General features: G+C 38.1%; 1 protein-coding gene and 1 long non-coding RNA gene across 3 annotated transcripts in view; one reads left to right on the top strand and one right to left on the bottom strand.

The window, feature by feature from the left end:
* Positions 1-13,713, top strand: part of PTAR1 (protein prenyltransferase alpha subunit repeat containing 1) — a 51,137-nt gene that overhangs the window by 23,303 nt on the left and 14,121 nt on the right. For both annotated transcript variants that reach the window (XM_045468460.1, XM_045468461.1), the window contains exons 4-5: positions 6,135-6,239; positions 8,295-8,508. In XM_045468460.1, the coding sequence (XP_045324416.1) occupies positions 6,135-6,239; positions 8,295-8,508 (319 nt within the window). The remainder of the gene's footprint in view (positions 1-6,134; positions 6,240-8,294; positions 8,509-13,713) is intronic.
* Positions 6,775-13,012, bottom strand: LOC123592982. Its single transcript, XR_006710032.1, has 2 exons — positions 10,494-13,012; positions 6,775-10,246 (listed from the first exon to the last, which is right to left on the bottom strand). It is a non-coding gene; the product is annotated as an uncharacterized LOC123592982 (long non-coding RNA).

Genomic DNA, 13,713 nt, shown 5'->3' with positions numbered 1-13,713 from the left:
TCATTATCACAGAGGTCTTGAAAATCCTTCAACCAGAAAAGATTGTTACTAGCACAGTGTATAAACATACACACGTACATAGACATGTACACACACACATATATAATTTATTGTATATTTTATAGGGAAGTTCAGTTCAGGAGAAAGAACCTGGTCTTAACATACATGGATCTTGGTCCTTCCTTTTTCATTAATTAACTAGCAGTTGACTTTAGAGGCAAACACTGTTAACTTCACAACAGTTTTAGTTTCTATATCTGTGAAATAAAAGATTTGAGCTAGGTAATTTTTTTATGATTCTTTTCAAACTGTTTTCGATTTTTGCATGGTCTGGTTTTTGGGAAATTCGCTCCATAAATGTGACTTCAATGATATTCACAGCAATCACTTTTGAAAGTTATTCTAGTAAGATGATCAGTGAAGTTTTGTGCTAAAGGAATAAAAAGGAAACCTTGATTCTTTAAAAAAAAGTCCATTTGTGGGTGTGTGTTCTAGTAAGTCTTAATTCGTATCAGTAAGGCTGACATGAAGACATAGGATCATGAGTACATTTTCTGCAAAAACAACCAGCTTTGGAAAGTAAATTGATCTAACCTTGTAAGGTCTCTTGCAGATCAAATACTTAACACTCTGTTTAATTGTTGGTGTATTTCTTGTTCAGTAACTCTGGGAAGCATTGAGTGATTTTGACTGTATGTTAGAAACCGCTAAAACATGATATTAATACATCAGCATTTCATTTTATAGGTATTGTGGCCTCAGGGGAAAAAATAGACGCAAGAATAAGTTTTTGAGCTGATTTCCTGTGATTACAGTGAGTGATGGATATAGTTTTAAAATCCAGCCAGTTGCAGAAAAAAAATGAATGGTACTTTTTTTGCTTTGAAATTCAGCAAAGTACTTCATGAAGGAGCTTGACTTCATAACAGTGTCCTATTTTTTCCATCATTCCGTGAACCTACATAGAGTAATAAGCAGAACATCTTTGAGCAAAGATAAATAACAAAATAGCTGACACCAAGTTCCCGTGATCGTGTCCTTTACTCATAGCCTATTGAGTTAACCTGGGGACTTTATTTTATGCAGATTAGATGTTTGTTTCCAATCTGAGTTCCAAGACCTTGAGTCTAAGTTACCGATTCTCCCCTAGCTTCAGTTGTCTCTTCTGTAAAATTGAGATGATAGTAGGTTGTGCCGTATGGAATTGTTTTTATAAATCAAAAACAATTAAATCTAAGCATCCAGATCCTGGTTTCTAACACCCTTCTCTAATAAAAGGAAATAGGCTTCTTGAAGAAATGTCTCATTCTAAGAGCAGGGCAGGAAATATATGAGTGTGAAATATCTCAAAGAGCCAGAAAGTAAGGAAGTGCTCAAAGAGGAAAATGATGGGAATATGTCAGGGGTTTCTACAGCCAAAGCTTGAACACCTGAGCAATAACATACCACTGGATTGTACCCCGAAGTATAAAATGGGTGTTCATAGTGACTCAGTGACATAAATAATTGACTAAGCAAGCAAAAAGTAGACAGATCTCCCGTATAGAAGGATTCCAAGTAATTTATCCAGGCGGTCCTCTCAGGGAGCTGGAGTACAACTCCCCTACTCCTTAAGTGGAATTTCTTTCCAAAAAGCACAGTGGAGAAACCTGACATGTACCATCTTACCGAGGTCATCAAGGTCAGCATCAGCTGGGACAAGTCATGATATTTTGTGCCCTGGGAAATGATGCGATAAAGATGGTACTTTGTGGTCTCTTCCTCCTCAAAACCCTGGTCTAACCGTAAGAAAAGTTTCATATAAAATACCTCATTAGGGCTTATAAAGACCGTCAAGGTTTTTCTGAGGAGCCTAAGGAGACATAACCAAACGTAATGTGATGTTCTGGTCAGGGTGCTGGACTAGATAAAGGACATTTGGTAAAAATGAAGGAATTCTGAATAAAGTATGGACTTCCAATAGTAATTTACTGATGGTGGTTCATCAGTTATGACAAATGTACTATAATATATTAATAAAGGAAACTGGGCAGGGTATACAAGAATTCTCTGTACTATCCTTAGAACTTTTCTGTAAATTTAAAACAATTGTAAGATTGAAAGTTTATTTAAGACTTCTTTTTCTAAGTGATCTCTACACCCAACATGGGGCTTGAACTTATAACCATGAAATCAAGAGTCACATGCTCTACCTAGCCAGGTGTCCCAAAAGTTTATTAAAAAAAAAGAAATAAAATTAAGAAATAAATTCTTAAAAAAAAGAAACTGCCTGGGTGGCTCAGTTGGTTAAGCGTCCAACTCTTGATTTTGGCTCAGGTCATGATCTCACAGTTTGTGAGTTCAAGCCCCACATCAGGCTCTGTGCTAACAGTGCTGAGCCTGCTTGGGATTTTCTCTCTCTCTCTCTCTCTCTCTCTCTCTCTCTCTCAAAATAAATAAATAAAGTTAAAAAATGTTTTTTAAAAAAATAATAAAGACAAACCCCCCAAAAAACCCCAAAACAATTGAGTATCGGCAATTTCATATGGTTCTACATAATATAGGATTGTTTTGAGGATTAAATTAGATAATATATGTAAGTCACTTAACACAGTGCCTGATTCAGGGAAAGTGTACAGTAAATGGTAGTTTTTATGAGGATGATTTTTATTATCATCATTATGGTTATTTCAGACAGAATAAAGATATACAGTAAAAAAAAGATGGCATTTGTTTATTCACTCATTACTGTGTGCCATGCACTGAACTAACCAGTGAAGACTTAGCCATGGACAAGATACATGGCCCCTGGTTTCCTACAAATTAAATCAAGTGACAGCAGAGAGAAACCATAACTAATAACTTGAGATGGAGAGAAGACAGAAAAACTTAAATGAGATAAACTTTGTAGAAATATAAAAGCCCTCGCTTAATTTCATCCCAGTAAGGTTGTGCGTGTAGCACAGCACTGTTCCCATCACCCCCTGCTCTTAATAAAACCACACAGGTGGCCTTTTCCTTTCCAAGGTACTTCTCCCCACATTTTTTTGACCTTTGTTTTCTTCCTTTGTCCTCTGTTAGCAGTGTATCACCTAAGGCTTTTAGGATGAATCTCAAAGCCCAGCTTATTCAATATGCCTGAAAATAAAGCCACCTCAAATTTAAGGCAGTACTCCATTTCCTCAATAAGAAAGTCTAAAAAAAAACTTTTTAGGCTAATATCAATATGTAATCTTAAACTATGTGCGTGAGATAAGCAAATGTCATACTCTGATAATTTTTAAATTTAGTCACATACCTTTAAAATAGCATGTTATGTAAAGTATTTTAACTTATTAATTCATCATATTCTTACATTTCATCAAACAATTTAATTCAAATGTTTTATGTGGTTTATGGACATCAGTGACTTTGTCATCATGAGAGTTATGTTTTCAACTTACTCAGCAGTTTTCCAGAGTACATCAAGTTTACATGTATCTAGCTTGTTTGAGATATAGCACTTTATGAATCCATGTGTGACTAAAATTTTTCTCAAGATAGATTCCTACTTGAATGCATTCGAGCAGTTGATTTTCTTTTATGATTATGTCTTGGTTCTGTGATAGCTATACCTTAATCAATTACTGTATTTCTTTTTCAAGTGATCTTTAAAATTTTATGACAGTATTTAATGCCTACAGTGTTCAGTCCTGTCCCCAGGAATGTTTATCAAATTGTTATTTAAATTTTGCTTGCTTTCTTATGATTCTATTTGGTGATATTTTATTTATTTTTTTTAATGTTTATTTTTGAGAGAGCAAGAGAGGGAGAGAGAGACAGAGTGTGAGTGGGAGAGGGGCAGAGAGAGGGGGAGACACAGAATCTGAAGCAGGCTCCAGGCTCTGAGCTGTCAGCACAGAGCACAATGCCTGGCTCAAACTGACAAACCATGAGATTATGAGCCCAAATCAGACGGTTAACCGACTGAGCCACGCAGATGCACCTATCTGGTGATCTTTTAAAGCATCCATATATAATATTGATTGAGGTTATTTCAGGCTGATATAGCTTACCATATATGTTGTTCAAAATAAATTAAGGGAGCACCCCTAATTTTACAAACTTCGTAAAGATTCAGATATAAAGTGACTGCTCTTTTCTGAAGAAAATTTTGATTATTTCCTCATAGACATATATGACAGTCTATGTAGGCAGTTGTAAATAAGGTGAGGTTTAAAATTTAGTCAATGGAAACGAGGCTGCCTACAGTAAATTCTATACCATAGAGTTTGGTGCATCACCTAGAAGGCTTGTCTAAACACAGTGCTTTGTCACTGGCTTTTGAATCAGTGGGTCTGCGATGAGATCTGAGAATCTGCATTTCTCATAGGTTTCAGATGATGGTGATGCTGTAGTTAAGGACCTTACATTGAGAAACACTGTGTTACAAAGAAGGTAAAATTATATAGGAAAATATTTTGCCTCCTTTTACACTATAGGTATGCTGACTTACTGTATGAACGAAACATTACTGATTTCAGAAGAAAGAGGACATAGGACTGCAAAAGTAATTTGCTGTTGCATTAGTCTTTCAGTGACTAATACAGGAGTATTCTGTACTAATACAGAAGTACATAGACTTCCTGTACAATGAAAGCAAAATAGCAAATCCATTTTTTAAAGCACCCATAAACCTCAGTGTCACTTCAAATTATATTCTGAAATGCCTGACCTAAATGGTTATAAAATATAAATATTTGTTATCACTGTTCAGTATTTTCATTAAAAGGGAAATTGTTTCTCTTATCAGATAAAAATGTAGAAAGAGCACATCGCTGTTGGAAAGAAAATGTATTGTGGTAATTAGGAACTAAATTCATCTAAATAGGTGAGGTATATGATCTGGGCTCTGGTCTTCATGGGATTAAATTTCTCTAAAATTAATGAATTACCAACCCTACCACAGGAAGGAATTTTTAAGATTAGTAAATTCTAGTCAGTGACCTAATTGTATTGTAATAGATTCATTGCAAATTAATTGGGAATATAATCAGGACCATCAGAACCTGAGAAGTAGGTTGAGAGCTCTTGCATGACAGTCTTACAACTGCACAGAAGCTCTTCTGTTGGTATTTCAGAGAGCAGCGGTCACGGTATCAGGGGCCGTGCAGGTATTTCACCCAGTAATCACATCTTCTGGGAACTTATCCCAAAAGTAGTGGTAGAAACAAAAGAAGTCTTAAACATAACGTTCTGTTTCAGAAATATTTCAGAATAGCAAAAACTTGGAAGCAACCCAGATGTCTAACCAAAGAAGAAAAGGTCATTAAATGATAGCATAGCCAATCAGTGGAAACTATTTGACTGTTTTAAATGTTCACTTTAGAACCGTGGGGTAAGGTAACTCTTAAGCTGTAAAACATAATATAAAATCATATGTTAATTAAATATATATACATATGGGGAAAGACGTAAGAGAAAATTGAAAAATAAAAATAGTAATTTTGTTAGGGTAATGTTGAATGAATGATTTTTTCCCTTACATCTTAATCATACTGTGTGTACAATTAACTCCAAGTAGAGCAATTCTTTTTTTTTTTTTTAATTTTTTTTTTTTTCAACGTTTATTTATTTTTGGGACAGAGAGAGACAGAGCATGAACGGGGGAGGGGCAGAGAGAGAGGGAGACACAGAATCGGAAACAGGCTCCAGGCTCTGAGCCATCAGCCCAGAGCCCGACGCGGGGCTCGAACTCACGGACCGCGAGATCGTGACCTGGCTGAAGTCAGACGCTTAACCGACTGCGCCACCCAGGCGCCCCTCCAAGTAGAGCAATTCTTGACTCGTATTGGATCTGCCCTACGGATACTGATGTCAGGACTTGTGAGTTCTGGAAATGAGAGAAGGCAGAGAAGCTCTTTGCCCTCTCCAGCTTGGTAATTCAAGTTCCACTACTGATTTAAGAGCTTCTGTTTCAATTTATTAAGCCTGCTAACTTTGAGATAATGAGAATATATTCTCGATTACTTTGTGTGATATTTATGAGAGTTTCATGTTTTGTTTTTTTTTCTTTTTCTTGGAAATTCACTTCATAGTGAGGTTCCATTAATAGCCATGCAGTATGTTTAGATGGAAAGATAAGAGTAACGGTTCTTTTTACTTTTCTTTTGCAGAAAAGAGCTGATCCTCTCTGGCACTTTAAATCCAATTAAGGACTTACATTTGGGAAAACTGGCCTTAACTAAATTTCCAAAGAGTCCAGAAACATGGATTCACAGGTGTGGTAACTTTACACTGTAGGATTCTTACTTAGGATTCAGAATGGCTGGACAAAAAACACAGTGTCAGTCAGGGTCACATATTGGTTCAGAGTATGAATTCTTAAGCCAAGTTACTTACTTTTAAATCTATATGCCATCACCTGCTCTCTGTGTGATCTTCAGAAATTCCAGCCTCAGTTTTCTCATTCGTAAAACGGGAATAATAATTACACCTATTTCAGAGTTAATGGTTGGCTTTATATGAGCTAATGTATGTTAACACTGCCACAGTGCCTGGCACATATTAAATACTCAGTAGATTTTAGCTGTTATTATTAACTCTCTGAGCGGTCATAATAGAGATGGCATTTACATATTCAACTATAATGAGCAACTCAGGTTTTAGAATCCATTCAGGTGTGTTTCTGGTACAGATTGCCGTAGTGATGGTTGTGGTTATTAAAACTAACAAAATAAGGGCAGCTGAGGTGAATGGTGTATAGGCCACGCTGAAGTTGCTAAGATGATAATCGCAAAGGATATTTTTAGGTTAAAGGCCCGAGGCAGCCAAAATGCACGTAAAAACTCATCTCAACATCCTGGCTCTCTGAAGCATCTTGCTCTTGGGACTCCACAAAATGACTCCATTTTGACTAAAATGGGATGGTGTGGGCTTGCGGCTGGGGTCAGTGGGGGAAATTCTTTATAAAGAAGTCCATTCTCAGTTTACTAAGCCACTTAGAACTTTTCTTAAGTCCTGAGCATTTTTAGGATCTTAGTTCAAGGTATCTTAGCTGTGATCTTGCCTTTGGCTAGCATTGCAAATCAGCTACTTCCACTGTGGAGTCCATGGTATTTTCTTAGTAGGAATTGGGATGACACTTCAGAGAGGCATATGAGCGTGTGTATAGAGGTTTGGAAAGGGGTGATGGCAGGGGAAGTGCATTATTGTACCAATTTATAGGGTTATCTAATATTTTATAAAACAGGTTTTTGTTGTTAAGTAAAAAGCTTCTGTTTGAAAATGACAAAATGAATTTTTATACTCAATTTCTAGTAACCTTTGGGTTGGAAAATTTCGTCTATAAGAATGCTTCTTATTGAGAAAATATTTGTAAAAACTAAAGACGTTAGGTGGTTAGACATGCTTTTTTAGTGCTTTTCATTTAAATGTATGCTAATGAAAATCTTAAATAGACAAGGGGAAAATCTGTGGATAAAGACATTTTAAAATCTCCTTGATGGTTTAACTAATTATATTGTATTTGTGTCTTTCCACATTTTCTGCTATAATAAAGAAATTCTGCTTAATGAAAGCAGTCATAATGCAGTTTCTTATTTGCAAACAAATACACATAGGGTGAGGCATGTACATATAATTAAAGATGTGAACCATGATTCCTCTTCTGGGATTTACCAGCCATTAATTAATATCCCTTCCAGGACCACTACCACCACAACCCGGTACACACACATGCGCGTGCATGCGCGCGCGCGCACACACACACACACACACACACACACACACACACACACCCCTTGTCTTTGCATTTCCTGGCCAATTGGACTTTTTTGAGTTGTTATATTAGAACTAGGCAATGTCTTTTTGACACATTTTAATGCTTTAGAAAGGTTCCTCTCTCTGACCTTTCTTCCTCTTCCTCTCTATCCATGGTGCTGAAGCTAATTATATCTTTAAAAATTTTTTTTACTGTTTTATTTATTTTTGAGACAGAGAGAGTACGAGCAAGGGAGCGGCAGAGAGAGAGAGGGAGACACAGGATCTGAAGCAGGCTCCAGGCTCTGAACTGTCAGCATAGAGCCCATTGTGGGGCTTGAACTCGTGAACCACAAGACCATGATCTGAGCTGAAGTCAGACGCTCAACTGACTGAGCCACCCAGGCACCCCAATATATCTTTAAAAACAAATACAACAAAGTAATCCCACTGCCGCAAAATTGGGCTCATAGATAGGCATTGCACGAATGGAAATTAAGATCAAAGAAAGCTGGCTGTTTTCCTCTCTGATTTATGTTCTTTCCTCGTTCTCATTCCCACGTGTACCTTAACAGGCGATGGGTGCTACAACAGCTAATTCAGGAAACCTCCTTGCCTTCCTTTGTGACAAAAGGAAACTTGGGAACAATTCCTGCAGAAAGGACACAGAGACTAATACGAGAAGAGATGGAGGTCTGTGGTGAAGCGGCAGGGAGATACCCAAGCAACTATAATGCCTGGTCCCATCGCATCTGGGTTCTGCAGCATCTGGCCAAGCTAGACGTCAAGGTAAGGCTGTTCCTCCAGTCTCCCTACACACATTCCCTGTCTGCCCTTTAAATCTTCTGATAGCATTTCCTCCTCAGAGGAACTTTTAAGGAAGAAAGTAGAGGAACTAATGGCCCAGCAGCCTGGGAAGGATCTAGCAGCTGATACCTCCAGGGAAGCCGTGGCAATTCAAAAAGTTTACATTCCTCACCAGTGCAGTTTTTGGCACTCTTCTGGTTAGTACGTTGGTAGAACTAACACAAGTTTAAGCAGCAAAGAAGACTGAGCATAATGCATTTTGCCCTGAAACAGGAAGAGATTATTAAGCCTTACAGAATTGGACCGGTTCTTTCTTGGTGGTCTTCCGTTCTGCGACTTGATGTGCTGAACCAGCTGGCTGCCTGTTCACCTTCTCTCCTGGGGAGGAAAAAGAAGATCTCACCTGGTGTTCCCAAACTTGGCTGAGTCTGTCAGTCACTTTAGGATTTCTGAGTCTCACCCCAGGCCTATGAAATTGGGGAAAGGACAGGATTTAAGATCAGTATTTTTCATGGGCTCAGGGAGCTTTCTGGATGCAGAGCCGGGTTGGAAGCTGTCATAGCCTAAACCTTTCAGTTTAGAAATGAGGAGATGGAAGTTTCCAGAGAATTTTAATGACTTAGGCTTGGCCACGGTTATATGACTTATTATTCATCAGACTGAGACCGGCTATCCTTTTGCTCCATCATACATATGACAGCTGCTATTTTTCTTCGCTTCTTATGTTTTAGTGCCATAAGAATCCACGGTACTCCTCTGAAAGCTTCCCAGGCTTGAGACACCTTAAAGGGGTCAAAATACCTCGCGTGGTGCTTTGAGATTAATAGAGAAGCATTCTCTAATTTTGCTCACCACCCCCTTCTACATCTCCCTTCTCAGGTTCCTGCTCCCCTCTCTGTATCCTAACCAGAGATTCCTCCAGGATTTTTTTTAAATTCCAAGGGAATTTTAAACCAACAGTTCTGGAAAAGTAACCCCTCCCCTCCGGTTTATATTGGCGTTGTGTTTCGGAGGGGGTGTCCCTTAATGTTATCGGAGTAGAAAGAGCACAAAGACAGATTCATACCGACCTGGCTTCAGATTTTGGCCCTACTAGCCCTGTGTGGAAAGTGAGGCTTTAACGTTTTATCTGTGAAATACCAGCTCGACGGCCTTCCGCAGTGGGTTGTGAGAATTACTGGAGTTTGTGCATGTGAAGTACTGGGCACCTAATAGAGGCTCACTGAATTTTAGTTCCTTTCTTTGGATAGAAAAGTTTAGGTGAAACTGGCTGCCAGTTTGCTAGATGAGCTCTGTAATTTATTCATGAAAAAGTACTGAAACTCTTTCATTCCCAGACGCCGGCCTATATGCTGGGTGTAGCATGATGACAAAGGGAGTGCTCTCAACAAATTGAAAATCTAGTTGAGGAGACAGATACCAGCAATTACAACGTGGTCTGACACTTGCCGGAGCCGAAGGAAGCACGGGGTGTGATGGGAGCCCAGAAACGGCTTCTCATCCAGGCTGGGCTCATTGGAAACGGCTAAGGCTGTGGCCTCGTCAGGGGTCTGGTGGGGTGTGGGAGATCTGGGTCCTTATGAAGTCTGGTCATCCCAGCTCCACAGTTTGGTAGTGCGTAGGGGGTGGGGAGGGGCACAGGGAGCGTTGAAGATAAAGAAAAAGGCAGAGTCCAGGTGAGCCGAGAGGTCTTTGGAAACTTTCCTACCTTGATGTGGACCTTTTATTTTTTTTTTTTTAATTTTTTTTTTTTTTCAACGTTTATTTATTTTTGGGACAGAGAGAGACAGAGCATGAACGGGAGAAGGGCAGAGAGAGAGGGAGACACAGAATCAGAAACAGGCTCCAGGCTCTGAGCCATCAGCCCAGAGCCTGACGCGGGGCTCGAACTCACGGACCGCGAGACCGTGACCTGGCTGAAGTCGGACGCCCAACCGACTGCGCCACCCAGGCGCCCCGATGTGGACCTTTTAAAGTGGCATTCCCATAAAGTCAGGAACACGGGGCCAAGGGGAAATTCTTGGTTTCTTGACACTTTTCAGATGTTAAAGATGAGAACTCATGAGCGGTGTGTTGACTCAGCTGCCTGGGTCCAGTCTGAGGCTCACCTGGGCTGTCCACCTGCTGTGCCCTGCCCTTGACCTCGGTGCTCTTCCTGTCACCACTGCTGCCGCAGTGCTCTCTGGGGGCTGGATTTACAAAATCCCCTTTCTGCACTTAGAAACCACTGGGCCCTGCTAGGAGATCATGCCCTACTATGCTTTGTCTATTAGAGGAAGTAATCACAGAGGAATCACTGGTACCCGTCAATGAGCTGGCATCTTTTTACATAGACAATTGAAAATACTATTTTTTTAAAGTGCTGGTATCCAGCATTGATAAGGGTGTGAAAACAAGCATTGTAGAAACAGGTATGATCTTACTGAAGGGTAACATGGCAGCGTTTACAGACTTTACCCAAAAAGAGGCATGTTCCTTTTGATCTAGCTCTTCTGCCTAAAGACATAACGGGAGACGAGATTCGGTGGTGTCGTGATCAAAGGCTCCACTCGGTGGTCACACAGACCTAACTTGAATCCTGACTCTGCCACCAAGTTGGCTTGTGGCCCTGGGGGAGTTTCTTGGCCTCACTAACCTTCAGTTTCCTCATCTGTAAAATGGGCCTGATGGTAATCCCTACCTCATCAAGTGTTGTGAATTAAATGGGAGAATCCACATAAAGTGGCTCTCACAAGGGCTCGTACTAAGTGTTGGGTAAACACTGCCTATTATATAAAATATGAACATTTGGTATATAAAAATACTGTTTATCATAGTGAAAAACTAGAACAGTCTAACCCTCCAATAATGACAGATTAGTTACATTGAATTATATCACAAATTGGAATATTTTGTTGGTACTAAAAGTTATATTTTGGAAGATAACTTAAAGAAAAATGTTCACTATAGGATAAGGATCTAAACTAAATATGAGATGGTCCTAATATAATTTTTAAATATATTATTAGCATTGAATGAGATTTTGAAGTGTTTGGAATACTGCTTGGCATGTTGTAACTGCTCAACCTTTATATATATCCTCACACATGATGTTACAGATATATTGCTTTGTGTTTTCTGTTACAAGCATGTATACATTTGCTGCTGCTCAGAAAAAAAAAAGAATAAAGAATTATGAACAGTGCTAGGGTGGAATTATGAGATTTTCATTTTCTATTTTCTATTCTGATTGTGTGTTCTAAGTGGATTTAAGTAGATTTTAAAATAGTCTCATTTGTGACTGTGGGGTGAGAGGAAAGATCACGGTTCGCCAGTTTACTACTCCTAGCTAATTGAAAGTTGATACCTTGTGTCACCTGAGAAAGCACATAGGGTCATCTCTGCAAAAAAGATACACAGATGGCCAATAAAGACATGAAAAGATGTTCAACGTCTTAGCCATGAGGGAAAAGCAAATGAAAACCAACTAGCATGGCTAAAATGAAAAACAGCAGTTACAAGTGTTGGCAAGGATGTGGAGAAATTGGAGCCCTTATACGTTGCTGGTAGGAATGTTAAATGGTGCAGCCACTGTGGGAAACAGTTTGGCATGTCTTCAAAAAATTAAACCTAGAATTACCATATATGACCCTGCAGTTCCACTCTTAGGTACTTATATATACCCCAAAGAATCAAAAACATGTTCATACCAAAACTTATTACAGCAACGTTTATAACAGCATTATTCATAATAGCCCCAAAAAGGTAACAACTCAAATGTTCGATAACCGACGAGTAGATAAATGCAATGTGGTGTATCCATCCATACAATGGAATATTATGCGGCCATAAAAAGGAACAAAGTCCTGATACATGCCATAACATGGATGAACCTTAAAAACATTGCTGACTGAAAGAAGCCAGATTAGGAAGGCCACATACCCTATAATCCCATTTATATGACATTCAGAATAGGCAGAGCAGATTAGTGGGTGCCAGAGACTGGGGGAATGGAGATTTAGGGGACTCCTAATAGGAATGGAAGTTGTTATGAAAGTGATGAAAATGTTCTGAAATTAGACAGCAGTGATGACTGCACAACTCAGTATATACTAAAAACCACCAGTTTATTTTTTAACTTCAGAAATTGGTTCTTAAAGTACATTAGAAAGAATAAATCTTCAAGAATAGCTAAGAAATTGTTGAAAAAAATGAAAATGAGGAACAGTGTATACTAGTATCTATCTAAATGTTTATAAAAAGAGAGTAATCTTGGTACTACTCAGTAATTAACACACTAATGGAAAATATAAGGCCCAGAAGCAAATCCCAATACATAATGTGTACAAATTTCGTTGAAATATGGAATTTCACATAACTGGAAAAAGGATTCTTTGTTCAATCTGTGATGCTGATTAAGATTGACCTTTTAGCAAATACTCAGGTTTTAATATCATATACCAAACTGAACTCTAAATGGAATAAAAACTTACCTGAAGGAAAAAAATGGAATTAAAAAAATCAGTTGCAGTAATGTAGTAAGAAAGATATTTTTTAAAAAAAGAAAGACATTTATAACATAGGGACCTAATACCTTTATAAAGATCTCTTAAAGACTTGTAAGAAAAATTAAGGACTATCACAAATAGTAAATTAGGCAGTTATAAAAAAAAAAGAGAATTAGGCAAAATAGGCAGTTTGCATAAGAAGACACAGGAAGAAGAAGAGAATAAAATAAATCTCTAGCCTTAATGGTAAAAGGAAATGCAAATTAAAATGACATGATTTTCCACTTATTAAATTAGTGAATATTAAAGTACTAGTAAGGAATTTAAGAAATATTTAACATGTTCTTCCAGTAGGAATATAAATTACACAGTCCCTCTGGAGGGCACTTTGACAATATATATGAAGAACTTTAAAAAATGTTTCTCACTGTTCCAGTAAATATACTTCTAGAAATTTCTCCTAAGTAAATAAGTTGTGCACATAGACTTTATATATATATGTGTTCAAAAGAGTGTTACTTATACAAGAGTGGAAACAAAATGAGCGAATGGTTAAATTGTGATAATCTTTAGGATGAAATATCATGCAAAAGTTTAAAATTATAGAGTAATATTTAATGACATGGGTATATGTATATAATTTAGTGGGATGAAATCAGAATAAAAGAGTATCCCAAGTCTGTGTTAAAGATAAACTGCG

This window comes from Leopardus geoffroyi, chromosome D4 (assembly GCF_018350155.1).
Source record: "Leopardus geoffroyi isolate Oge1 chromosome D4, O.geoffroyi_Oge1_pat1.0, whole genome shotgun sequence".
NCBI classification, from domain to species: domain Eukaryota; kingdom Metazoa; phylum Chordata; class Mammalia; order Carnivora; family Felidae; genus Leopardus; species Leopardus geoffroyi.
This window is presented reverse-complemented; position numbering and strand designations above follow the sequence as displayed.